The 26,116-nt window shown below is 39.3% G+C and overlaps 1 protein-coding gene across 1 annotated transcript in view; it reads right to left on the reverse strand.

The window, feature by feature from the left end:
* Window positions 1–12,509: 12,509 nt before the first annotated feature.
* Window positions 12,510–26,116, reverse strand: part of Agbl1 (AGBL carboxypeptidase 1) — an 818,045-nt gene continuing 804,438 nt past the window's right edge. The window contains exon 21 of the mRNA XM_021168273.2: window positions 12,510–12,735. Within this exon, the coding sequence (XP_021023932.2) occupies window positions 12,510–12,735 (226 nt within the window). The remainder of the gene's footprint in view (window positions 12,736–26,116) is intronic.

The raw sequence follows: 26,116 nt of genomic DNA on the forward strand, positions 1-26,116 counted from the left end.
TACCTAAACCACAAAAAGACCCAACAAAGATAGAAAACTTCAGACCAATATCCCTTATGAATATTGATGCAAAAATCCTCAATAAAGTTCTTGCTAACCGAATCCAAGAACACAACAAAACAATCATCCATCCTGACCAAGTAGGTTTCATCCCAGGGATGCAGGGATGGTTCAATATACGGAAATCCATCAACGTAATCCAGTATATAAACAAACTCAAAGACAAAAACCACATGGTCATCTCGTTAGATGCGGAAAAAGCATTTGACAAAATCCAACACCCATTCATGATAAAAGTCTTAGAAAGATCAGGAATTCAAGGCCCATACCTAAACATGATAAAAGCAATCTACAGCAAACCAGTAGCCAACATCAAAGTAAATGGTGAGAAGCTTGAAGCAATCCCTCTAAAATCAGGGACTAGACAAGGCTGTCCACTTTCTCCATACCTATTCAACATTGTACTGGAAGTCCTAGCCAGAGCAATTCGACAACAAAAGGAGATCAAAGGGATACAAATTGGAAAAGATGAAGTCAAAATATCACTCTTTGCAGATGATATGATAGTATATATAAGTGACCCTAAAAATTCCACCAGAGAACACCTAAGCCTGATAAACAGCTTCGGTGAAGTAGCTGGATATAAAATTAACTCAAACAAATCAATGGCCTTTCTCTACACAAAGAATAAACAGGCTGAGAAAGAAATTAGGGAAACAACACCCTTCTAAATAGTCACAAATAATATAAAATATCTTGGTGTGACTCTAACTAAGGAAGTGAAAGATCTGTATAATAAAAACTTCAGGTATCTGATGAAAGAAATTATAGAAGATCTCAGAAGATGGAAAGATCTCCCATGCTCATGGATTGGCAGGATCAACATTGTAAAAATGGCTATCTTGCCAAAAGCAATCTACAGATTCAATGCAATCCCCATCAAAATTCCAACTCAATTCTTCAACGAATTAGAAAGTGCAATCTGCAAATTCATCTGGAATAACAAAAAACCTAGGATAGCAAAAACTCTTCTCAAGGATAAAAGAACCTCTGGTGGAATCACCATGCCGGACCTAAAGCTTTACTACAGAGCAATTGTGATAAAAACTGCATGGTACTGGTATAGTGACAGACAAATAGACCAATGGAATAGAATTGAAGACCCAGAAATGAACCCACACACCTACGGTCACTTGATCTTCGACAAGGGAGCTAAAAACATCCAGTGGAAGAAAGACAGCATTTTCAACAAATGGTGCTGGCACAACTGGTTGTTAACATGTAGAAGAATGTGAATCGATCCATTCCTATCCCCTTGTACTAAGGTCAAGTCTAAGTGGATCAAGGAACTACACATAAAACCAGAGACACTGAAACTTATAGAGGAGAAAGTGGGGAAAAGCCTTGAAGATATGGGCACAGGGGAAAAATTCCTGAATAGAACAGTAATGGCTTGTGCTGTAAGATCGAGAATTGACAAGTCGGACCTCATGAAACTGCAAAGCTTCTGCAAGGCTAAAGACACCATCAATAAGACAAAAAAAACCACCAACAGATTGGGAAAGGATCTTCACCTATCCTAAATCAGATAAGGGACTAATATCCAATATATATAAAGAACTCAAGAAGGTGGACTCCAGAAAGTCAAATAACCCCATTAAAAAATGGGGCTCAGAACTGAACAAAGAATTCTCACCTGAGGAATACCTAATGGCAGAGAAGCACCTGAAAAAATGTTCAACATCCTTAATCATCAGGGAAATGCAAATCAAAACAACCCTGAGATTCCACCTCACACCAGTCAGAATGGCTAAGATCAAAAATTCAGGTGACAGCAGATGCTGGCAAGGATGTGGAGAAAGAGGAACACTCCTCCATTGTTGGTGGGATTGCAAGCTTGTACAACCACTCTGGAAATCAGTCTGGCGGTTCCTCAGAAAATTGGACATAGTACTACCGGAGGATCCAGCAATACCTCTCCTGGGCATATATCCAGAAGATGTCCCAACTGGTAAAAAGGACACATGCTCCACTATGTTCATAGCAGCCCTATTTATAATAGCCAGAAGCTGGAAAGAACCCAGATGTCCCTCAACAGAGGAATGGATACAGAAATTATGGTACATTTACACAATGGATTACTACTCAGCTATTAAAAAGAATGAATTTATGAAATTCCTAGCCAAATGGATGGACCTGGAGGGCATCATCTTGAGTGAAGTAACACAATCACAAAAGAACTCACACAATATGTATTCACTGATAAGTGGATATTAGCCCAAAACTTAGGATACCCAAGATATGAGATACAATTTGCTAAACGCATGAAACTCAAGAAGAATGAAGACCAAAGTGTGGACACTGTGCACCTTCTTAGAATTGGGAACAAAACACCCAGGGAAGGAGTTACAGAGACAAAGTTCGTAGCTGTGATGAAAGGATGGACCATTTAGAGACTGCCATATCCAGGGATCCATCCCATAAGCAGCTTCTAAACGCTGACACCATTGCATACACTAGCAAGATTTTGCTGAAAGGACCCAAATATAGCTGTCTCTTGTGAGACAATGCCGGGGCCTAGCAAACACAGGAGTGGATGTTCACAGTCAGCTATTGGATGTATCACAGGGCTCCCAATGGAGAAGCTAGAGAAAGTACCCAAGGAGCTAAAGGGATCTGCAACCCTATTGTTGGAACAACATGATGTACTAACCAGAACCCCGGAGCTCTTGTCTCTAGCTGCATATGTATCGAAAGATGGTCTAGTCGGCCATCAATGGAAAGAGAGGCCCATTGGACTTGCAAACTTTATATGCCCCAATATAGGGGAATGCCAGGGCCAAAAGAATGGGAATGGGTGGTTAGGGAAGTGGGGGGCGCTATGGGGGACTTTTGGGATAACATTGGAAATGTAATTGAGGAAAATATGTAATAAAAATATTAAAAATTAAAAAAAAAGATCTAAGCCACAAATGGATTGATGATAAAGATTTTTGCCAATGTTTTATCATTATCATCCTATTTCTAAAGTATTATAAAGTTGATCTCTAATGTTTTAGAAACAAAGTATTCAAACTTCCTCTACCTGCTTAGGATTCCTTGGAGGTCTCCCCTGTTTTCATCCAAATTAAACAATCTCATATTTGATCTACTTCAGATATCTTTAGAGCTTAGCTGTTTGGAGCTCAAAGGAAACTAACTGGAGAGTTCAAAGGCTGGACATGAGATGATGTGAGAGGACCCACCCCAAATAAGACACAATGTAGAAGTAAATATTAGACATTGTATTTTCATGCCTTAGGATGTTTCAGAGGCTCTTGATTCCCCAGCCACACTGGGAGACCCTCTTTCTTCCTTTCCTTTCTGCTAGTGTACACCTCCAAATATTTAATGTACATTATTGTCTGACTCACAGAAGGTTTCTTTGGTCTAATCATGCTCACATTTGCATATACCTAAATGTATACAATGGTATGGGGAAAGGGAGTCTCCTCCAGGTCTGAATCTACAGCTTTGGAAACTGAGACCTGGATGAACTTAATAGGGCTTTTAAAGAGAATTGGTCCAGTTTCCCCTGTGGTTGTTAAGTGTCTGCTGCTTCTTCGCACGCCACATGAAAGTGCAGACTGGTTTGAATAAGAAACGGACGCAACAGCTATGAGCTCCCTTTCCTGAAACCTCTTGCACACGTCCTGCCCCGAACAGTCAGATCTGAAAGTCGTTTTGGATTGAAATGCGGTGTGTGCTGCAGAAAGGCAAAGAGGAAGCTGGCCCCCAAATGCTGAGAGACGAGGTCGAGGAGGGCAGCTGGCCTGGGTCCAGGATGCGGCCAGAGACAGGGGAAGGACTGTGTAAGAGCTCTTTCTTTGAACAACCAACAAAAAGACAGCTAGAAGGAAGGGGCCAACTATGCCACAGAAAGGAAATGGACCAGAGAGAGAGAGAGAGAGCAGCCACGCCTCTGCTCAGCCCTCTTCCTCCTTCCCCCAGGGTGGCATCAAACACATTACTAACTACGCTTTGAATTCTAAGAGTCCAGCCACCTAACCAGCCAATCAACAGAGATGAAAATGAATTTGATTCTTCTCTATCCTGTTCACAAGTTTGCTGACTCAAGTTCGCGCTCTGTTCTTTCTCTCTGTTTATGTTGTCACTTAGTTTCATTATTTATTTTTAGCCCTGATTTCGGAAGCTCTTATTCTGCTGGGTATTGGCAAGGTGTCAAGGGCATCACTCTCAGCTCTGAAAGGATCATTGTCCAGCTCTGGTCTCCATCCTCTCCAGACAGAGAAGCAGTGTAAGCTGCCTCACGCTGCCTCTTCACTGGCCCAGCCAGTCTGCAGCCTCTGAGTAGCGTTCTCTGCAGGGCATCCAATGCCATGCTTGTGAAGGGTAGAAGAAATGTTAGTGATGTTCGCTTTCATCTGATCCACGTCCTCTGTTTTCAATGGGGAAACTGAGACCCAGAGAAATGAAAGCCCATCCATGAAGTAGCATGTCAATATCATGACATCTTAGCTTTCAAAACTCCCTGTTGAACAACACTGCCACTTACTTAGTTTCGCTAAAATGCCTGCCCCATTTTGAGTCTGGCTATCATGTTTTTTTTTCTGGATTCCCAATTTCCTTGTGACCATGAAAAAAATAAATCAAACAAAATGGTAAGAACATCCATGGGACTGTGTTTCTTGGTGCCCACTTTCTCTTTGCCATTGCCTCTTTTCCCTTAAGAAACAGAACTTACTTTTTTTTCTTTCTAATTTTTATTTCCAGTGAGTCAGGAGCACTGAGCTAGTGTGTCTTGCCTGTTAGGACAGGCTGCAGTCGCAATGAAAGGACATGCTTCAGTTCCCAGGACGATGGTCTCTTTGACTGGGAATATACCAACCAGTATTACAAGTATGCGAGAGTAAACAAGGCTAGAGTCAATCTCAACTTGTTTTACACTCTGTTTTATTAAAGTCAATGCGTTTCCGTTTCTATGTGCTGAGCCTCAGCTGGCTTAATTATACATACCCAGGCGAATTCTAATGGGGACAGAGGACAGTCAGTGATTGGAAAGCAAGGCCCTTTTCTGACCTCTACAGGCCATGGAGAGGAAAGAAACAAGGCTGCTTCTGGAAATTAGAGACTAGGAAAGAGGATGCTTTTTATTTTTTTTCTGGATGCTTCTTTACTGCTGTAAGTACCAGACACATGTGTGTCCTACTTTCATACAGCTTGTCTATCCGTGTTTAATAGGTTACTGCAGCAACCAGGAAGAGGTCAGTTTTCAGGAGGTTTTTGCAATGGAAATTACAGTCTCCATCATTCAATACATATTTAAAGTAAGCCCAACACATGCTCACCACTGGTGCTATGTACAAAGAGTGGAGTTGACTAACAAATCATCTATTTTTTTTTTCAGAAATTGCAGTCTGATGGGAGGATGTAAGAGCTCACAGCAGCACCATGCAGATTTCGTCAGGACAATGTGGGATTAGAAACCATAAGAGACTTCCTGGAGGAAAGGACATTGAAGCACATGAGGCTTGGGGTTTTGCTCAGAGAGAAAAACCAGAAACTTGCAAACTGGCTGGGTCAGGAGGGGTCCCAGTGCTAGATTCCCCTTTCATAGGATAAAATGGAGCCACTGATGGAAATAGAAGGCACTTCCCATTCTAAATACCACCTGCTGATCCAGATACCCGAGCAAGGAAGGAAATTAAGTCAAGGGAGATGACAGAAGGGAAGAAATAGTTATAGATGTCACAAGGAGAACACATAGTGGTCATAGTCACAGGAAAGCTGAGCACAGCCTTGACCACACATCCTGATCCATCCCTTAAGCATCTGCTCTGAATATGGGCCATGGCAGGGAGATAGAGGTTCCCATTTGTAGGATCATTATTGTTTAAGAAAGGGTGGTAAAGAATTAAGTGAGGGGAGATAATGATGAACTAGACTTTGAACTTGGTGAGTTTGAACTTGAGATGGTTTACAAAGATACGTGGAATCCGTAGTTCATATTTGGATCAGGTCTTGAATAATCATTGTGTAGAACACACCATCCTGAAAACAAGGAGATGCTCTTAGGCTTTGGTGGGTTTTAAGGATTTTTGAGGAGAAGCACGACTCAGGCTGTCTGTATAAACCCAGTTTTTCACTCCCTGAATAACATTACACAGGACCTTACCTGCTTTGTGCCCTGACATCCTCACCTGACCATCACAAGAGGGCTGCTAGGATTAGACATGGTAATGCTCACCAGGGTCCAGGTCAGCTGTAGATAGGAAGCAGCCATATTCAATCATTGTTGTGTTCCCACCAGTGTCCACCATTCCTGGTGATGTGGAAAGACCCAAAGTGGGCATCTCTTGACTCCTCTTGGACAAACTCCAACTCCCGTCTTTACTAAAATTTCCTCTGTAAGGAGAGATTTTGTTTGAAAGTAGAGGCTGCCTTCGCCTATATTCCCACAAGTTGGAAGTGACCAAGAGCAAGGTCTGGGACCAAGAGAAGGTTCCTGCTCTGCTGGAATTCTATAATAACAGTCTCCTAAATCTGGAGTTCAGAGTTGGTCTTGGTGCTCTAGCCCAGAAAGCATGTGCCTTTAGCCTCCATATGCCATGGAGGTTAGACACAGGATTGACAGGTTCTGCTTGTGCATTCCATACTGACCCAGAACGGAACTCACTGCTGAGTTTTACCTTACACCAAGAGACCAAGATCACAGTCAATGCCTCAGCCAGATTCTTCCAAAGAAGCATTGAGTTTATCACCTGGTCAGGGATAGTCTTCATACTTATCTGCCACCATAAAAGTCATTTTAACCCATCAATAACCCTAGAGATTATCAAGTTTCTCATGATCTAGAAATGTAGATTTCCCTCAGTCATTGGTCCCAAGACTTGAGTGTGGTCACTACATTCAGTGTGTGCTCTCTTCCAAGAGCATAATTCATTTTGCTCTGTAACAAAGCGGGCCCTAAAGATACATTCACTTGTAAATTGCCTTATATTAAGGACTGATCATCAAGGAATCTTGTTTTTCATCCAAGGTGTCTATCTCCAAATCTGTGTGTTACTCCAAATCATCACCTCTCCCTCTCCCCTTTCCCTCTCCCTCTCTTCCTCTCCCCTCTCCCCTTTCCCTCTCCCTCTTCCTCTCTTCCTCCCTCTCTCCCTCTCTCCCTCTTTCCCTCTCTCCCTCTCTCCCTCTCTCCCTCTCTCCCTCTCTCCCTCTCTCCCTTTGTCCCTCTCCCTCTCCCTCTCTCAATCTCTGTCTGTTTCTCTGTTTTTCTGTCTCTGTCTGCCTCTCTGTTTCTCTGCCTGTCTCTCTCTGTCTCTCTCTACCTCTGTCTCTATCTGTTTCTGTCTGTCTCCTTCCTCCTTTCTCTCTCCCTTCTGTGTCTCCATCTCTGTTTCTTTGCATCTGCCTGTCTCATCTATCTCTGTCTTCCTCCCTCTCTCCTTCCTTCCTCCCCTTGCTCTTTCCCCTGTGATATAGGGAATTCACATTTAATGCCATATTCGTTGTGTCAGGTAAATATAACAGTTCCATAAAGCAGGGTAGAGTTAGGTACTGAAATACACTTTACAAAATTTCCCTTTACAGTGCACAATTTTCCTGAACAACACTTTGCTATCAAGAATGCATTGGACATCAAAAAACCCCAACTGTAACACAAACAAAAGGGGACATCTGTTAGGCAGACAACAGCAGGCTCCAGGCCTGATGAATTATTGTTGCCCAAAAAGCTCTCATGCTGAGTACCAGCTACTGGCTGTGTGTCTTTCCAAGGCTGGAGCCTTTGGTGGGCTCTGGGTGAGAGGTATCAGCAGGGCAAAGCAAATCCATCACTCTAATGTGGATCCAAATGTTCGCATCAACCCTGTGGGTCACTGTGCTGAGTCCCTAACAAGGATGACTTATGTCAGGCATTCCTGGAAGCCTCTGCTCTTGGCAGTAGGAACAGGCTCCTCTCGGAATATGAAATCCACTCCACAGCTAAGTTTTCCAGACTGACAAATGGAAGCTGGGCAGGAGGATTTCACCTCCCTTTGGGGTGTAATGTTTCCTTACATGTACTGGCAGCCCTCAGTACAATCTCATAACTCAGGGATCAGGCTGTTTTCAAATGATTCTGTGACTCAGAATCCTTTCTCTGGCAGCTCAGAGGAAACTGGAGGCAATGAATCCTACTGTGGGATGTTAATTACCATCAGTGGATCGCCAATGGCCAGGCAGCTAGGTTGACACCACATACATGGCTAGTTCTCACCAAAGTGAGTGTAGCATCTGTAGCACTTGGATGGATGCTGCAATCACTGGGGGCAGGGAGATGCTGTGCCTTTATCTTCAACATACTATCGGAACATTTGCATCATGTACAAAGAACAAGGCCACCATTTCATTTTTAGCTTGCCTGAATAAAGACAAGTCCTTGAGATAACCACCACCCTAGAGCCAGGCCATGTCCATGAGAGAAACCTTTTAAATTAAACCTTTTCCATAACACAAATTATGATTTGAAATGGGAGATAGAAGAATGTAAATAAAATATACATAATTCCATTAGGGTGTTTTACATCTCAGTTAGGAATTGAATTGGGAAGGGGTAGCAACATGGTTTAAAATCCTGAAACATGTAAGGAAGCATGCCAGATACAAAGAGAGATGCAGGACAGTAGCAAGCCTATGCATTTCAGAGCCTGCTGCTCAGTGGAGCATGGGATGTGTGTATAAAAGGCACATAAATAACATTGCTAGAAATAATTTATCTACAGATGTCGCGATTATAAAACATATCTTGATATCGTGTGTGTGTGTGCGTGCATTGTGTATGTATTGACGTGTAGATGGGGACATAGAAGAAAAATCACAACTTGGCTTAAGATGATTATAAAAGATTGTCCATAGCCAAAAGTTAATTTGAAATGGCTTTTTTTTTTTAATTTGTGGTGTTTTATATGAATATGTGGGTGAACAGTCCAGTGTTTATGTGTGCATTTGTGGGCATGCATGTGGGAGACCAGAAGTCAACAGATGACAGGTCTTCTTCAAGAGCTCTTTATTTTCTTGTGCTAGACAATGTCCTTCACTGGTCAGTACAGATGGCCTACTGACTGGCTCAGAAAGCACATCACTGAGCCCCAGATATCAGCCAGTCTCTGCTTCTCTCCGGAATATGTTTACATGTATGTACCACAGCACCCAGCTTTTCACGTGGCTGTCAAGAATCCTGCCTCAGATCTTTATGCTTGGGTAGCAAGCCCTTTGCTAATTGAGCCATCTCCCAAGAATCCATATCAGGTCATGGAAAATTAATCATAGAAAGAGAATCCCACTAAAGAATTTACACACTCAAAGAAGGAATTTGAAGAACTTTATAACTCAAGAAATTGATCATATCTAGACACATACATGTGTGATTGTGGGTGGTGGGGAGCTATGTCTATATGCACAGGAGTGACTCGGAACTTTATTTCCAAGCTGTACCTCTCATTTACAGAAACTCTCCAACTCACTGTGTCCCTATCTCAAACCACACTCCCTCTTTTCACCTCATGTGTATGTGTTCTGCCCTGCAAGTATGTTGTCAGACTCAGAGGTAGTCTTCAAGCCAGTGAACATCCTGAATGAAGTGGGTGCCAACAACGTGCCCATGAACATATGGGTTGTGGCACTGATACAAAAATGATGGGCATATTTCTGATATAAATGCCTACCCATCAACCACTCACAACCAAATTTAACCTTTTCATTAACTCATGACAACATATTACCCAGTCTGACTATTATTTGCTTTTTAAAATTTCATATTTTCGTAGCTTTTCCTTTCCAATTTACAAATATAGTCTTTAAATTTGCCATGTTGATCATTTTATTCCAAACTATAGCCTCACTTGAAGCCTTTGAACACATAGTTTCCATTTCTTAGCATGTTTTTTTTCTAATTCTTAGGAATTCTTATTGAATACCTTTCAATAGTAACTGTAGTTATTACCTTCTCTTTTGATAAAATTTTACCAACATAAATATTCATATTAGAGTCAATATTTTTCATATTATTCTTTGTATAATTTCATCATGACCCATAATACCATAATAAAATGAAATGTCTACCATCATAATAAAATAAAATGATTATACCATCATAATAAAATAAAATATTTATTGTCAACACATCTCAGATGAGTTTTGAATTTGAAGACATGTTTTGCTTTCATCTGCAGTCATAGAGCTCAGTAGAGTACAAAGCATACAGTAGGTATTTCATATACCTCCTCTGTACAGATGCATCAGTGAATATTCCATGACTTTTCCAAAATTTTCTATGGAGAAGCTAACTTTGTCTTTCTCACTCAAAATTCAGTCAAATGACTAGTCACTAAACCCTGAAATATTAAGACTGGGGTACTAATTCCCGGCAAGGATCTCTCTTTTCCAGCAGGATCACTCTTTTCCCTGCCCTTTTTGGTGGTTTATATTTCAGCAAGATTATGTCTTTGACTCCTCCAGTCAATGAAAATCCAGAGCAACTTTTTGATCTTCTTTTTGAGGGCAAGAAGGTAGGACGATGAACACAGGAGAGGTTACAAGGTGCTATAGGTCTGGAATTTGAATTGTCTTTCCATTTTTTTCCCTTCAACTTTATGTGAATGTTACAGAACACTGAATTTCTTAATAGAAAGGATGGATTTTCTGAGATGTAGCAAGAATTTGAAAAAGAGGTGTGAAAGGGAAAGACTACCAATGCTCTGATTTCTCTAAACTGCAATGGGCAAGCCTTTCTTCAAAATCTTGGTGCAGAGTCTTTCCCCATGCCTTTCATGGAGTTTCTCTGGGATTTAAATGTTTAAAAAACTATCTGCAGGTGGTAGACAGCTTAGGCAGTCATCACCATACATGCAGTATTGTCTGTTTCTTTTGCAATAATATTCAAATTTCAAAGACTATCTCAGACAGTTTTCAAACTCTTTCATAGTCTGGCTTGGGTTAAGCAAAAATTCTATGTGAACATTTTCAAGGATGGAAAACACTTTCTGTTTGTTTGTTGGTTTTGTTGTTATAGCTGAGGTATGGGATGCAGATGCAAAGATTGATGCTGCTGCAGCCATCCTAGATTAAGAGCAGAACCCACACCACACAGAGTACATGAAGACGTAGCAGATACTTCTGGGTCTCTGATATCAAGCAGCTATAATATTCTTCCCATATGGAATTCCACATAAAAAAAAGTATTTCTGAAATCTACCACTACTTTTTAATTTCCCTCTCTCATAGTCAAATCCAATTGTAACTAAATATGAACACCATGTGTACAGTAACTGTCACTTATACTATGCATCTCCTTTCCCATGGGTATCCACATCCCAAGATTTCTCAGGCTTTCTCTCACTAGTCTTGTTCATCTCACAGTTCAGTCTCAAAGCCATGTCCCTCTCTTTGCTAAGAGGTCCTCTGCTATTTTTCTCTATGTTTAATCTCTGTTCTTCTCCTCTGTGTCTTCCTTTGCCACAGTGGAATCTCTTCTAGCATGAAATACATTAACAACATGTGACTTCAGACTCAAGGGAGGGTTTGCTCAAAACTGCAAATAATCACATAGAGTTCTCTGTTCTGGTTGGAAAATGTGCTGTGAGCTAGTGCTATCATGTAGCAGGTGCCAAGTTGCACACTTTCCTATATGATCTCATTTCATCTTTACCATAACTTTGTGATATAGATATGCCCATTCCCAAGGCAAATATAAAAACCCTGAAGTTCATGGAGATTTAATTAATTGCTTATGTTTTCAGAACAAGCCACTGCCAGATGCAGGATATGAACCACATCTGTCTCTCTGATTCTGTAATGAATGGATTTCCCAGCACATCTTGTATCTCCAGTGTGTGTTTAAATGGCTTAAGAGGTACACATTTGAAATTTGTGAAAACCAGTCATCATGTTCTTTACCATAGAAGATAGTCCAACCTCTGGCTTCTCCAGCCTCTGTAAAATTACACTTACAGAACATCGAAGACAATACTTAATGTGACTTGGTTTCACGGGCTTTTATGTTGGATTACCCAGGACTTGAAGAAATACCAAGCCTTTCAGGATATTAGCAGGATTGGTATCAGTGCTGCAAGCTCAGACGCTATTGTCTTGGGGAAACATTCATATTTAGAACAATTTAACTGCTTAGGACTCCTTCTGAGAATCCAAGAAGAAAGCCCTCTTCTGTGTTTATAGTCTCCTTCTGTGTCAGGTCCAAGACTAGTGAAGAGCTGAGGTCAGTGTAAGAAGGACCCATTTCAAACCTAAAAATACAACCCAAGTCTAATTATAAGTGTAATTATAGCATGCTGTGTACATAAAATCTTAAAATGATGACATACCTAGTGTCTATGAATGGTAAGAGCTAGAACAGCACACAGATTAGTTTTTCTACTAGCTTAGGTGATATATATCTAACAGAGAGACAACCATGTGATAGTCACTAGTCCAATGGCTGGAGACACAGATGTCACTGAACCTCAAGACTAGGTGACAGATCTTCTTCTCCATCCTGTTCCTTCCTCTTTTTCTTCTTCTTCTTCTTCTTCATCCTTGTTCAAGGCACACTCCTGGATCTGCCGGTCCAGCTCAGTGAAGTTCTGTTCTGCGTCTGAGCTGCTGTCAGCACTGTAGTCAATCTCCTCCATGCAATATGGCTCATCATCTACCTCAGAAGTTCTGTTGCTGCTGTTGCTGCTGCTGCTACTGCACCTGTAGTTTATCTCCCCCAGCAAAGAGAAGAATGAGGGAGGAGAGGAAGGAAAAGCACACAGGGAAAGGGAAATAGACACAGGATGGAAGAAAATGGGAGGGGGAAGGAAAAGATAAGTTAGCCAGAAGGAGAAAGCTTACAATATGTAACAGGCAGGTAGCCAATCCCCATTCTGAGTTTTGCTGTAATTTATTCTTTGAAAATTTCTCACTACCCTGTTCAACTACTCCAAGACCCCCTACTATACCACACCCACCTCTTAACTCCTTATTCTCTTTTTCTTAATAACCCACTAAGACCAATTAGTGCTGCCTGTATGTGATGGGTTTGAGGCTGTCCTCTGAGCAATGGGAAATATAAGAGAGGCCATACTCCTCAAGAAAGCAGGCTCCTCCTCTCAAAACAGCCACCAACTTCCAGCAGATTCTCAACAAGAGCTGGGGAATCATGAAACCCTCTCTTGTCCATGCTATGATTTCAATACTCATTCCTCCCTTAAGTGGTTTTCACATTCAAACCCTTTTGTCCTCCATTCTTCTCTTGGGAGTTAGTAGGACATCATTCAAAATCCTTAGACTCCTTTCTTTCTCTGCTGACTAAATCTGCATTAATTTTCAATTGGTAAACTTCCACCTAAAATATGTAGATAGCCTGGCATATGCAGCACACAACCAGAAGGTTGTAATTGAATGTCTAAGAATGCTATTATATACTTTCCCAGGACAGAGTAGGATGGGATCAAGGTAGAGTGGACTACTAGACATAATAATCTTCATTCTACCAATTCACGCTGTGGATCTCACACAGCTCTCCTGCATCATGATGAATAGTTTATTGGAAACAGAAATTAATACAGATTGAAATTAATAAATGAGCATGCAAGTAAACAACATTTTATTTCTTCTATGCTTATACTTCTCCATTATTATTCCCCTCTCTCTAATTCATCAACAACTGAAGGATTAACAGGGGCTGAGCAGCAAAAGACAAGAGGAAGCGGCTGTGATGGGCCAAAGACTTTACTGCATATTGTGAACAGAGGGAATTTCCTCCCCAGGAGCCATATATCTCCCTCATTTGCATGAGATACCTGAAGACTTTCTAATCACTCCCTACTTAGGACTTAACCAATTAGGATTAGCAGCATGCTGGGTTTCTACTTTGTGATTTATAGAAGGCAAGCACTTCATAAATCAGGCAGTGCTGTTCATCCACCTGTGTCTCCATAAACAATGGAAATGGGTAATCAGTGGCATGGTTACACGTTAGCTCAGGAAATGAATCAGACCAGCTTCTTAATTGTTTACTGATGGACAGGAGCTCCCCTGTGCTCTGTGCATGCTATGACCCATACAGTGAAGGTCTGACGAGTCACAAATGGAGACAAGGGGAAAGAAATGCAAATCTTGTTTGCACAGTCTCATGGCATGAAATGGACTTTACAGTTTACAGACTGAATTGTCAGTCATAAAGTCATTGACTAAAGAAAAGTCAAAGCTACCTAGCAGTAGATAGACTCTGTTCAGCAAGAATCCTGAGTGTCTGAAACTCTCCTGCTATCTTCCTGGGTACTGTGGTGACAGTACATTCGAACTTCAAGAGCCTGATTTCAAATCCTGGCTATGGGACATTGGAGAGAACTCAGTTGATGAGGTGAGTTCTAGTGGAGAAGCACAATGATATTGTCTAGCAGTGTGCCTTGTGAGAGAATGTCAGTCAACAAATTTCAATTCCATTTCTCTGCCAAGGATGTTAAAAAGACACTAAAACACAGTACAGAAGAAAAGTCTGCATTTAAACACGTTGCTCCCCACCCACACTACTGCAGTAATTATTGGAGATAAATGGGTGCTGCTAGTAATCTCTCTAGGATGTGTGTCATTTCCAGATTTAGTACCTTGCAGCAACTCTCCATTGCTTCTAAATGGAATATGAACATCAGTAGGTTTAGTGACCTTTCAAAGGGGGTTCATTTTCAGAAGTAAACATGGTTAGTTTCCTCTAAAAAGGCCTGGCCTACTGGAAGAGTCTGCTTCAATCAAGCACAAAGTTGTGGCCTCCCACCAGAGTCTTGTTGATAAATTGATCATGTTATTATCCTTCACATACGTCAGACTTGAAGTCTCTCCAATATTTCACTCATTCAAGCAATTCCTTACATGTATAATCTTCTAAGCTCTCAACATCCAAGTAAATGATACATGTTCCATTAACATATCCATCCTAACTACAAAGAGACCATTTTGATAAAGTTTGCCTATACTGTAAAACCCCTCTCTATTAATCTCTGATAGTTACTGAATTTGTATTGAACCAGAACTTAGCTATTTAATTGCAATGTTCATGCCTTGACAAATTCATATCCATTTTATCCTACAGATTATCTAGAATGTGCGAGAACTCAGCAAAACAAAAAATTGCCAAACTACACTAGCAAGATTTTGCTGAAAGGACCCAGATATAGCTGTCTCTTGTGAGACTATGCCGGGGCCTAGCAAACACAGAAGTGGATGCTCACAGTCAGCTATTGGATGGATCACAGGGCTCCCAATGGAGAAGCTAGAGAAAGTACCCAAGGAGTTAAAGGGATATGCAACCCTATAGGGGGAACAACATGATGAACTAACCAGTACCCTGGAGCTCTTGTCTCTAGCTGCATATGTATCGAAAGATGGCCTAGTCGGCCATCAATGGAAAGAGAGGCCCATTGGACTTGCAAACTTTATATGCCCCAATACAGGGGAATGCCAGGGCCAAAAGAATGGGAATGGGTGGGTAGGGAAGGAGGGGGGGTATGGGGGACTTTTGGGATAGCATTGGAAATGTAATTGAGGAAAATATGTAATAAAAAAATATAAAAAAAAAAAGTTGCCAAACTGAACATGTATGTGACAGATATTTTGAAAAACCCTTTGCTACAGATAATTTTATTTAGTTATTTTCTTAATTGCTTTTTGAAAATTTCTGGTTTATAAAATTTTGTAGCTATTATATATGACACAATTATTATATCACTGGTTATTAATGATGTAAAAAAACAGATACAAGTTAAATTGTGCAATGAACTTTCTTAAATAGATAGACTTTTGGTGTTTTTCTTATATACACAAAAACAAATAGGTATGGCCAAATTTGCTAAAATAATCATTTTTCACCTATCCATAGCCCATAATGGCTTGGTGTAGATTTCAAAGATAAGCAACAGCAAGCCAACATTTTCTCACCAACATTTAGATGGCTAAACAAACCAAAGAGGATTTCTCAAAGGCAAGAAAATCGTATGTTAAAAAGCATATAAAATGGAAATCAGTTGGTCACAGGTAAAGTTATGCCAAGAAAAAAAAATGTAGCAGTGAATGCTTAAAATCTAGCATAGTGTGGTACATCATATTTTGAATCCCAGTAATTAGAAGACTAAAGCAGGAGGATTGCCATGAGTTTTAGTCATGTTTGGCTTGTAGAATGAGGAAAACCTACATAAAACATATAATAAAAAGTTTAATATCAAAAATATTAAATATAATTTACCACCTATAGCATATAGAACAGAAAGAAAAAAGTGATGCAGATCAAGTGGAAGAAAGAGGTAATTAAAATAAGGACAAGAGTTAATATAAGGGGAGAAAATTGAACATATGAAAGTAATGAGAAAGAGATGGCTATTTGGAAAAATAATTAAATATTGATGAAGAAGAAAATATCAGAAATAAACGATGTTCCAACACTATAGGTTCTCAGGGATCTGAAGGATAATAAAGAGTTTAAAAAAAAAAAACAGGAATGGGGGGACATCCTCTTGGAGACAGGAGGGAAGAGAAATGGGATGAGGAACTGTGTGAGGGCTGACTAGGGTAACAACTAGACTGTAAAAGAACGAGAAAGTAATTTAAAAACACAACAAATAACAACAACAAAATCTGTACACATGCAAACTTAGCACCTAGGAAATAATACAGATTAGTTCCTCAGACAATGAAAGAAAAAAATAAAAACAAAATACCCCCCAGAGTTCGTGTCTCTAGCTGCATATGTATCAGAAGATGGCCTAGTCGGCCATCATTGGAAAGAGAGGCCCATTGGTCTTGCAAACTTTATATGCCTCAGTACAGGGGAGCACCAGGGCCAAGAAGTGGGAGTGGGTGGGTAGGGAAGTGGTGGTGGTGGGGTATGGGGGACTTTTGGGATAGCATTGGAAATGTAAATGAAGAAAATACTTAATTTTTAAAAAAGAATTATACAAACAAAACAAAAAACCCAAATCTAAACCAAACAAAATAAACAAAAAACAAAAACAAAAACGAAAAACAACAGGTTACTTAGATGGAATGGATCATCCCAATGTCTCTAGGATTATTCAAAAAGTTAGATTTGTAATTCCAAACATCTTGATGAAGAAGTGCTTAGGCTCAGATATTTTCAATAGAGAAGTATGCAAAATGATTAAAGAAAAATAACAGTTCTGTACCATTTCTTCCAGAAAATAAGAGGGAATACTTTCTATTCGTCTATAAATCTAGTAACACAAAGATATCCAAAATAGGGATTGTAATCAGAAAGACAAGTGAAAAACACCATTCCTCATAAATAAAAATATGTTATTCTTTTTAAAACTTTGCATGTTGGATCCAGTATTTTACAGAATACTTATAAACCCTGACCACAGGAAGTCAAATCTTGGGAGTTAAATCTGGTTTAAAATTTAAAATTCAATAATTGTAATCCACTAAATCAATAGGATATTGTTCAAGAATCAAGACATCATATACATTTATTCAGAAAACAATTGATAAAATCTTATCTTCAGTAATGATAAAAAGGACATAATTATAAATAAAAAGATTTCCTCATATTAACAAAGAATATTACAAAACAAACTGTTGATGATGGACACAGTGGCTAAATGATGAACTGATTTTTCTGTTAAGACTAGGAAGAATAAAGTTATAGCATTTCATCATTGCTTTCTACTGGAAGCTTTGGTAAAGAACATAAGAGAAGAATGAAAAACATATGCACAGGTAAATCAGAAAAATATACTGTCCTTTTGGGAACATGTCAAAAATAATCAAAGCCCCAAACCTCCTCCAACTGTGGGTCAAGAAGACTGTGGACATGCAAAACTCAACTCCATTTCCACACAGTAACAAATCACTACATTAGCTATAATATATTCATCATTGAACAAAAATGAAGCACTTGGGTATTAATCTAACAAAGCAGATACCAGACACATGCCAGGGTTACATGCCCTAGAAACAGTCATAGGAAATGCTGACCACAGAATGGAAAGATATTTAAACAAGTGGACAAGGAGAAAGGGCTTCAAGAACTCACTGTCGTAAAGGCTGAAAACTGAGATTACTATATGGTTTACATGGAAAGGGAAAATGAACACAAAATATCTAAGATGATTTTGAAAACTATACCAAAGTGAGAATGGCCACTACATCATTCTTTGAATCAATGTTTGAAGGTAGGAAATCATATATAAGGGTAGCAATGGACTCAGTATGTAGTTAAGGTTACTCGAATTCACATTCTTGCAACATGTCCCCCACCCTATCCTCCAGGATGCTAGAATCACAGATATAAGCTATCATGCAAGGTTTATGTGGTGCTAGATAGCAGACTTGGGGCGTTGTGTATTTTCTGCAGGTGCTCTACCAACTGAGTTATAACCCCAGCTTACCATTGCAATTCAAGATATACATAGTGGCTGTTCATGACAATTCGGGATTGGAAGAGTGACAGACAAGACCAAAGAGGGCAGAGAACACAGATGTAGATGCACATGAATAAAGCCAATTGATTGCAATCTTACAAAAATGGAAGTTAGTGAATAGAAGAAAATTGCCTGTTTTCAAGTAACTGAATGCCTCGCGACAAAATGTAAATATAATCTTCCATAAATTTTATATTTTATACAAATTTAATTCAGAATGGATTTTAGGTTCAAACGTAAAATCCAAAGCTGCAATGTTTTCAGAGTATAAGTATCTAGAAAATGGTAAATGAAATGAGTCTAGACAAAGAATTCTTAGAAATAACATAAAATATGATCTGTAAAGGAAAAATAACTGATAGATTGGACTTCATCAGAAATAAAATTTTATCGTGTAAGAGCTCATTAAAAAGATGAAAAATACAATCTAATTACTGTGAGAAATTATTTTCAGAACACACATGTGATAAAGAAGTCACATTTAGAATTTGTAAAGGGCTCTCAGAAGGATTATAAAAATGTAGTTATGAAATATGTATATGGCATGAAGAAGATATATACGTATGTCATAAGATATTCATCAACAGCCATCATTAGGAAAAGACTATGATAAAGTGAAAATTAAGATTATTAAGAGAAAAATTAAAAATAGCCATTATATGAAATAACAAAGAGGAGTCAATTAGACTCCTAAAATATTGCTAGTAGGAATGTGAAGCTATTCTTGAATTTTTTTTTAAGTTTTCTTAAACACCGGAAGCACTTTCTTCATGAAGAAAAATGTGTACTTGTGGCAATCAATCAAGTTAAGTAAGTACTCATATTTATACAAGTTGCTTTTGGAAATTTTATTCAGTGTTGTTTTATTTCCCAAACTACAATTCCTTCAATTCCTTTGTAACTGATGAGGTGGGGAGGGGGCTTGCTTTCTTTCTCTTTCTTTCTTTCTTTCTTTCTTTCTTTCTTTCTTTCTTTCTTTCTTTCTTTTTTCTTTCTTTCTTTCTTTCTTTCTTTCTTTCTTTTTCTTTCTCTCTCTCTTTCTTTCCTTCCTTCCTTCCTTCCTTCCTTCCTTCCTTCCTTTAGGATTTTTTGTTTTGTTTTGATTTTTGTTTTTTTAAGAGTTTGTTTTCTTATGTGCCTCAGTTAGGGTTTCTATTGCTGCAACAAATCTTCAGGACCAAATATCAATTTGGGGAGGAAAGAGTTATTTCTAAACTGTAGTCCATCATTGAAGAAAGCCAGGAAAGGAACTAACAGAGGGCAGGATCCTGAAGTCAGGAGCTGATACAGAGCCCATGGAGGGATGCTGCTTACTGGATTGTTCATCATGGTTTGTTCAATATGCTTTCTAATCGAACTCAGGACCAGCATCCCAGGGATAGAACCAACCATAATGACACCACTCACATTGGTGTCAGAGGGTTCAGTAGGTGTTTTCAAAGTTCTAAAGGTTATACCCTTCTCAAAAAAAAAAAAAAAAAAAAACTGTCCTCAAAACAAATCCAAAAGCCATGAAGACTTTGGGAGAGGCATGACATAGCTCTTCTCCTTTTTTTTTCTCAAAAATTATCAGCTGCAGATGGATTTAGTGAGGATCAAAACACTTGACTTCAGTTATCCTTTACGAGCAACCTTAGCACCTTAATAGTCTCCATACTATTTGTACCAATCAGCACAACAGACGTGTTGGTAGTGCCCTCCCCTAACCCCCAGCACATAGTACTTTTACATTGATTTCTATCATCTCCTTTTTTGGTCTTTATCCAGAATATTTTGGACAGTATCAATCTTAAAGGTTAACAAAGTCATTGACAATCCTCTGTGGTACAGGGTGCAGGAGTTGAGCCAAATATAAGATGTATTTTGCTATTCACAAATGTTGGAATATGTCAATAACTCATGCATTTGAAAATATTTTAGGTTCTTTCACCCTTCACAGGAATAGAATTAAAAGAAAAATCTAAAATGCAGGAAATGCTTAACATCTGCTGAAAAACACCTCAGTTCTGTATGCAAATTTTCAAACTAATTTTGGTAGTTTGGGGATGGCTAAGTGCTACTGACTGCTGAAGGCTCTTCCGCTGTTTCAGAATGGTTGGGTGGCTTCTTGCAATCAGTCAGCTTAGCAGAAAGAGCCAAATCTTAGTTGAAATTATCCCTTTCGAAATGGAGAAGTTCCTAGACAGATACCAGGTACCAAAGTTGAATCAAGATCAGGTTAATGATCTAAACAGCCCTATATCCCCCAAAGAAATAGAAGCAGTCATTAATAGTCTCCCAACTAAAAAAAGCCCAGGACCAGATGGGTTTAGTGCAGAGTTCTATCAGACCTTCAAAGAAGATCTAATCCCAGTTCTTCACAAACTATTCCACAAAATAGAAACAGAAGGTACTCTACCCAACTCATTCTATGAAGCCACAATTACTCTGATACCTAAACCACAAAAAGACACAACAAAGATAGAAAACTTCAGACCAATATCCCTTATGAATATTGATGCAAAAATCCTCAATTAAGTTCTTGCTAACCGAATCCAAGAACACATCAAAACAATCATCCATCCTGACCAAGTAGGTTTCATCCCAGGGTTGCAGGGATGGTTCAATATACGGAAATCCATCAACGTAATCCAGTATATAAACAAACTCAAAGACAAAAACCACATGGTCATCTCGTTAGATGCGGAAAAAGCATTTGACAAGATCCAACACCCATTCATGATAAAAGTCTTGGAAAGATCAGGAATTCAAGGCCCATACCTAAACATGATAAAAGCAATCTACAGCAAACCAGTAGCCAACATCAAAGTAAATGGTGAGAAGCTTGAAGCAATCCCTCTAAAATCAGGGACTAGACAAGGCTGTCCACTTTCTCCATACCTATTCAACATTGTACTTGAAGTCCTAGCCAGAGCAATTCGACAACAAAAGGAGATCAAAGGGATACAAATTGGAAAAGATGAAGTCAAAATATCACTTTTTGCAGATGATATGATAGTATATATAAGTGACCCTAAAAATTCCACCAGAGAACTCCTAAGCCTGATAAACAGCTTCGGTGAAGTAGCTGGATATAAAATTAACTCAAACAAATCAATGGCCTTTCTCTACACAAAGAATAAACAGGCTGAGAAAGAAATTAGGGAAACAACACCCTTCTCAATAGTCACAAATAATATAAAATATCTTGGCGTGACTCTAACTAAGGAAGTGAAAGATCTGTATAATAAAAACTTCAAGTCTCTGAAGAAAGAAATTATAGAAGATCTCAGAAGATGGAAAGATCTCCCATGCTCATGGATTGGCAGGATCAACATTGTAAAAATGGCTATCTTGCCAAAAGCAATCTACAGATTCAATGCAATCCCCATCAAAATTCCAACTCAATTCTTCAATGAATTAGAAAGTGCAATCTGCAAATTCATCTGGAATAACAAAAAACCTAGGATAGCAAAAACTCTTCTCAAGGATAAAAGAACCTCTGGTGGAATCACCATGCCGGACCTAAAGCTTTACTACAGAGCAATTGTGATAAAAACTGCATGGTACTGGTATAGTGACAGACAAATAGACCAATGGAATAGAATTGAAGACCCAGAAATGAACCCACACACCTAAGGTCACTTGATCTTCGACAAGGGAGCTAAAAACATCCAGTGGAAGAAAGACAGCATTTTCAACAAATGGTGCTGGCACAACTGGTTGTTAACATGTAGAAGAATGCGAATCGATCCATTCCTATCTCCTTGTACTAAGGTCAAGTCTAAGTGGATCAAGGAACTTCACATAAAACCAGAGACACTGAAACTTATAGAGGAGAAAGTGGGGAAAAGCCTTGAAGATATGGGCACAGGGGAAAAATTCCTGAATAGAACAGTAATGGCTTGTGCTGTAAGATCGAGAATTGACAAGTGGGACCTCATGAAACTGCAAAGCTTCTGCAAGGCTAAAGACACCATCAATAAGACAAAAAAACCACCAACAGATTGGGGAAGGATCTTCACCTATCCTAAATCAGATAAGGGACTAATATCCAATATATATAAAGAACTCAAGAAGGTGGACTCCAGAAAGTCAAATAACCCCATTAAAAAATGGGGCTCAGAACTGAACAAAGAATTCTCACCTGAGGAATACCGAATGGCAGAGAAGCACCTGAAAAAATGTTCAACATCCTTAATCATCAGGGAAATGCAAATCAAAACAACCCTGAGATTCCACCTCACACCAGTCAGAATGGCTAAGATCAAAAATTCAGGTGACAGCAGATGCTGGCGAGGATGTGGAGAAAGAGGAACACTCCTCCATTGTTGGTGGGATTACAAGCTTGTACAACCACTCTGGAAATCAGTCTGGCGGTTCCTCAGAAAATTGGACATAGTACTACCGGAGGATCCAGCAATACCTCTCCTGGGCATATATCCAGAAGATGTCCCAACCGGTAAAAAGGACACATGCTCCACTATGTTCATAGCAGCCCTATTTATAATAGCCAGAAGCTGGAAAGAACCCAGATGTACCTCAACAGAGGAATGGATACAGAAATTATGGTACATTTACACAATGGATTACTACTCAGCTATTAAAAAGAATGAATTTATGAAATTCCTAGCCAAATGGATGGACCTGGAGGGCATCATCTTGAGTGAAGTAACACAATCACAAAAGAACTCACACAATATGTATTCACTGATAAGTGGATATTAGCCCAAAACTTAGGATACCCAAGATATAAGATACAATTTGCTAAACGCATGAAACTCAAGAAGAATGAAGACCAAAGTGTGGACACTATGCCCCTTCTTAGAATTGGGAACAAAACACCCAGGGAAGGAGTTACAGAGACAAAGTTGTAGCTGTGATGAAAGGATGGACCATTTAGAGACTGCCGTATCCAGGGATCCATCCCATAAGCAGCTTCTAAACGCGGACACCATTGCATACACTAGGAAGATTTTGCTGAAAGGACCCAAATATAGCTGTCTCTTGTGAGACGATGCTGGGGCCTAGCAAACACAGGAGTGGATGTTCACAGTCAGCTATTGGATGTATCACAGGGCTCCCAATGGAGAAGCTAGAGAAAGTACCCAAGGAGCTAAAGGGATCTGCAACCCTATTGTTGGAACAACATGATGTACTAACCAGAACCCCGGAGCTCTTGTCTCTAGCTGCATATGTATCGAAAGATGGCCTAGTCGGCCATCAATGGAAAGAGAGGCCCATTGGACTTGCAAACTTTATATGCCCCAATATAGGGGAATGCCAGGGCCAAAAGAATGGGAATGGGTGGGTAGGGAAGTGGGGGGCGCTATGGGGGACTTTTGGGATAGCATTGGAAATGTAATTGAGGAAAATATGTAATAAAAATATTAAAAATGAAAAAAAAAGAAATTATCCCTTTCAGTACCACCTTCAGACACTTTATTAGTGGATTTCATTTAAATAACTATTAATAATAGCACAAAGCATCATTGGTAGCAGCTAAATACTGATCAGTTGCAAAATTGCACATAACACTAAATAAGGGGTAAAAATGACTCAAAGAAGTTACCTGAAGCATCATCCTGAGTGAGGTAACACAATCACAAAGGAACTCACACAATATGTACTCACTGATAAGTGGATATTAGCCCAAAACTTAGGATACCCAAGATATAAGATACAGTTTGCTAAACACATGAAACTCAAGAAGAATGAAGACTGAAGTGTGGACACTATGCCCCTCCTCAGAATTGGGAACAGAACACCCATGGAAGGAGTTACAGAGACAAACTTTGGGGCTGTGACGAAAGGATGGACCATCTAGAGACTGCCATATCCAGAGATCCATCCCATGATCAGCATCCAAGCGCTGACACCATTGCATTCACTAGCAAGATTTTGCTGAAAGGACCCAGATATAGCTGTCTCTTGTGAGACTATGCTGGGGCCTAGCAAACACAGAAGTGGATGCTCACAGTCAGATAGTGAATGGATCACAGGGCCCCCAATGGAGGAGCTAGAGAAAGTACCCAAGGAGCTGAAGGGATCCGCAACCCTTTGGGTGGAACAACATTATGAACTAACCAGTACCCCTGAGCTCTTGTCTCTAGCTGCATATGTATCAAAAGATGGCCTAGTCGGCCATCACTGGAAAGAGAGGCCCATTGGACATGTAAACTTTATATGCCCCAGTACAGGGGAATGCCAGGGCCAAAAAAATGGGAATGGGTGGGTAGGGAAGTAGTGGGGAGGGTATGGGGGACTTTTGGGATAGCATTGGAAATGTAATTGAGGAAAAGATGTAATAAAAAAGAAAAAAAAAAAGAAGTTACCTGAAATTTTCCAGCAGTTTCCTAATAGTTAAGGTGAAAAATCATAATATAAGCATTCTCCCTGTATCTAGTGTTTCCTGAAGATACTAAATATCTAGATTTCCAATTCTCTTATGTATTTAAAATAAAGCAAGGGGTCTGCATATAACCTATGCATATATTTCCATATATTTCAAATCATCTCATAATTACTTATAATTAATATCATGTAAATGATATGTAAATAGTTGTTGCAGTATGTTTTACAGAGAACAATGACAAGAAAAAAAAACTGTATGTGCCTAGTACCTATTCAATATAATATAGTTTTACACAGATTCTGGTTGAAAGCAGGATGACCAGTTTTATTTACCATGAAGTAATATGGTAAGAGTTAGGTACGACAATACCATTAAAGTGTTATGACAAGTTTTAAATGAGTAGAGAAGAATGCACAACATTCAGAACAAAACTAAACCAAAAAAAGTCTTCAGTATTTCTGTACTTTCTTGGTAGAGACAATAGTTACATGACTTTCCAACTTGGCCTTTTAACAGCAAGAGTCTAACAAAATTAACATTATCACCACTCATATTACATTGTGATGCATAACTAATTATTTCATATCCTGACAGGAAAGACCTCTCTCAGCCTTTAGAAAACATGGTGCCATCTACACTGAATGTCCTTGTTCCCGCTCTCCTGACTCTTATCACTAGCAATCGAATTTAACCCATAAAGTTCAACTCATAAAGCACTTGATGGCTTGATCCATTCATGTCATTATTCTCTCTCTCTCTCTTTCTCTCTCTCTCTTCCCCCCCCCATCCTGAGTTTTGGACTATCATATAAAATTTGCAGGTCTCTTTGTTTTTATCTATGCAGGTTTTTTCCCCCTAACATTGGCCAGTAGATAACTGAGCACTGAGAAGACAATTCACAGCCTGCTCCTCTGATGTAGGCTTTTCCTTCTAAGCAATAGGCCATTCTTTACTTAAGTAAGGATTCTCCTCTTACTTTGCAAAGAAGAGTGCAAGTCTCCACCCATTAGCAGCCAATAGAATAGCAGCCAATGTTGCCAAATGCTCTCTGTCTGAGCAGTATATTTCAGAATGAGAATCACTGGTAAAAGTGATAAGTTGTGAAAAAGTTTGTCAGTAGGGGTGTGACAAGGAGAAACATACTTTTGTAAGGTTTTTGTGTGAAATGAAGGTACAATGATTAAAGACAACCTTGATTAAATATTGCATTGCTAGAGGAAAAAATACCTAAGAATAAAATTCTGATCCGCAAAAAGATAAAAGAAAACATCAATCATGATGAAGAGACAATCAGTGAAGTTGTCAATTTCCTACAATTAAACTG

This window comes from Mus caroli, unplaced genomic scaffold (assembly GCF_978045245.1).
Source record: "Mus caroli unplaced genomic scaffold, Mus_caroli_1 scaffold_8, whole genome shotgun sequence".
Lineage (NCBI taxonomy): Eukaryota > Metazoa > Chordata > Mammalia > Rodentia > Muridae > Mus > Mus caroli.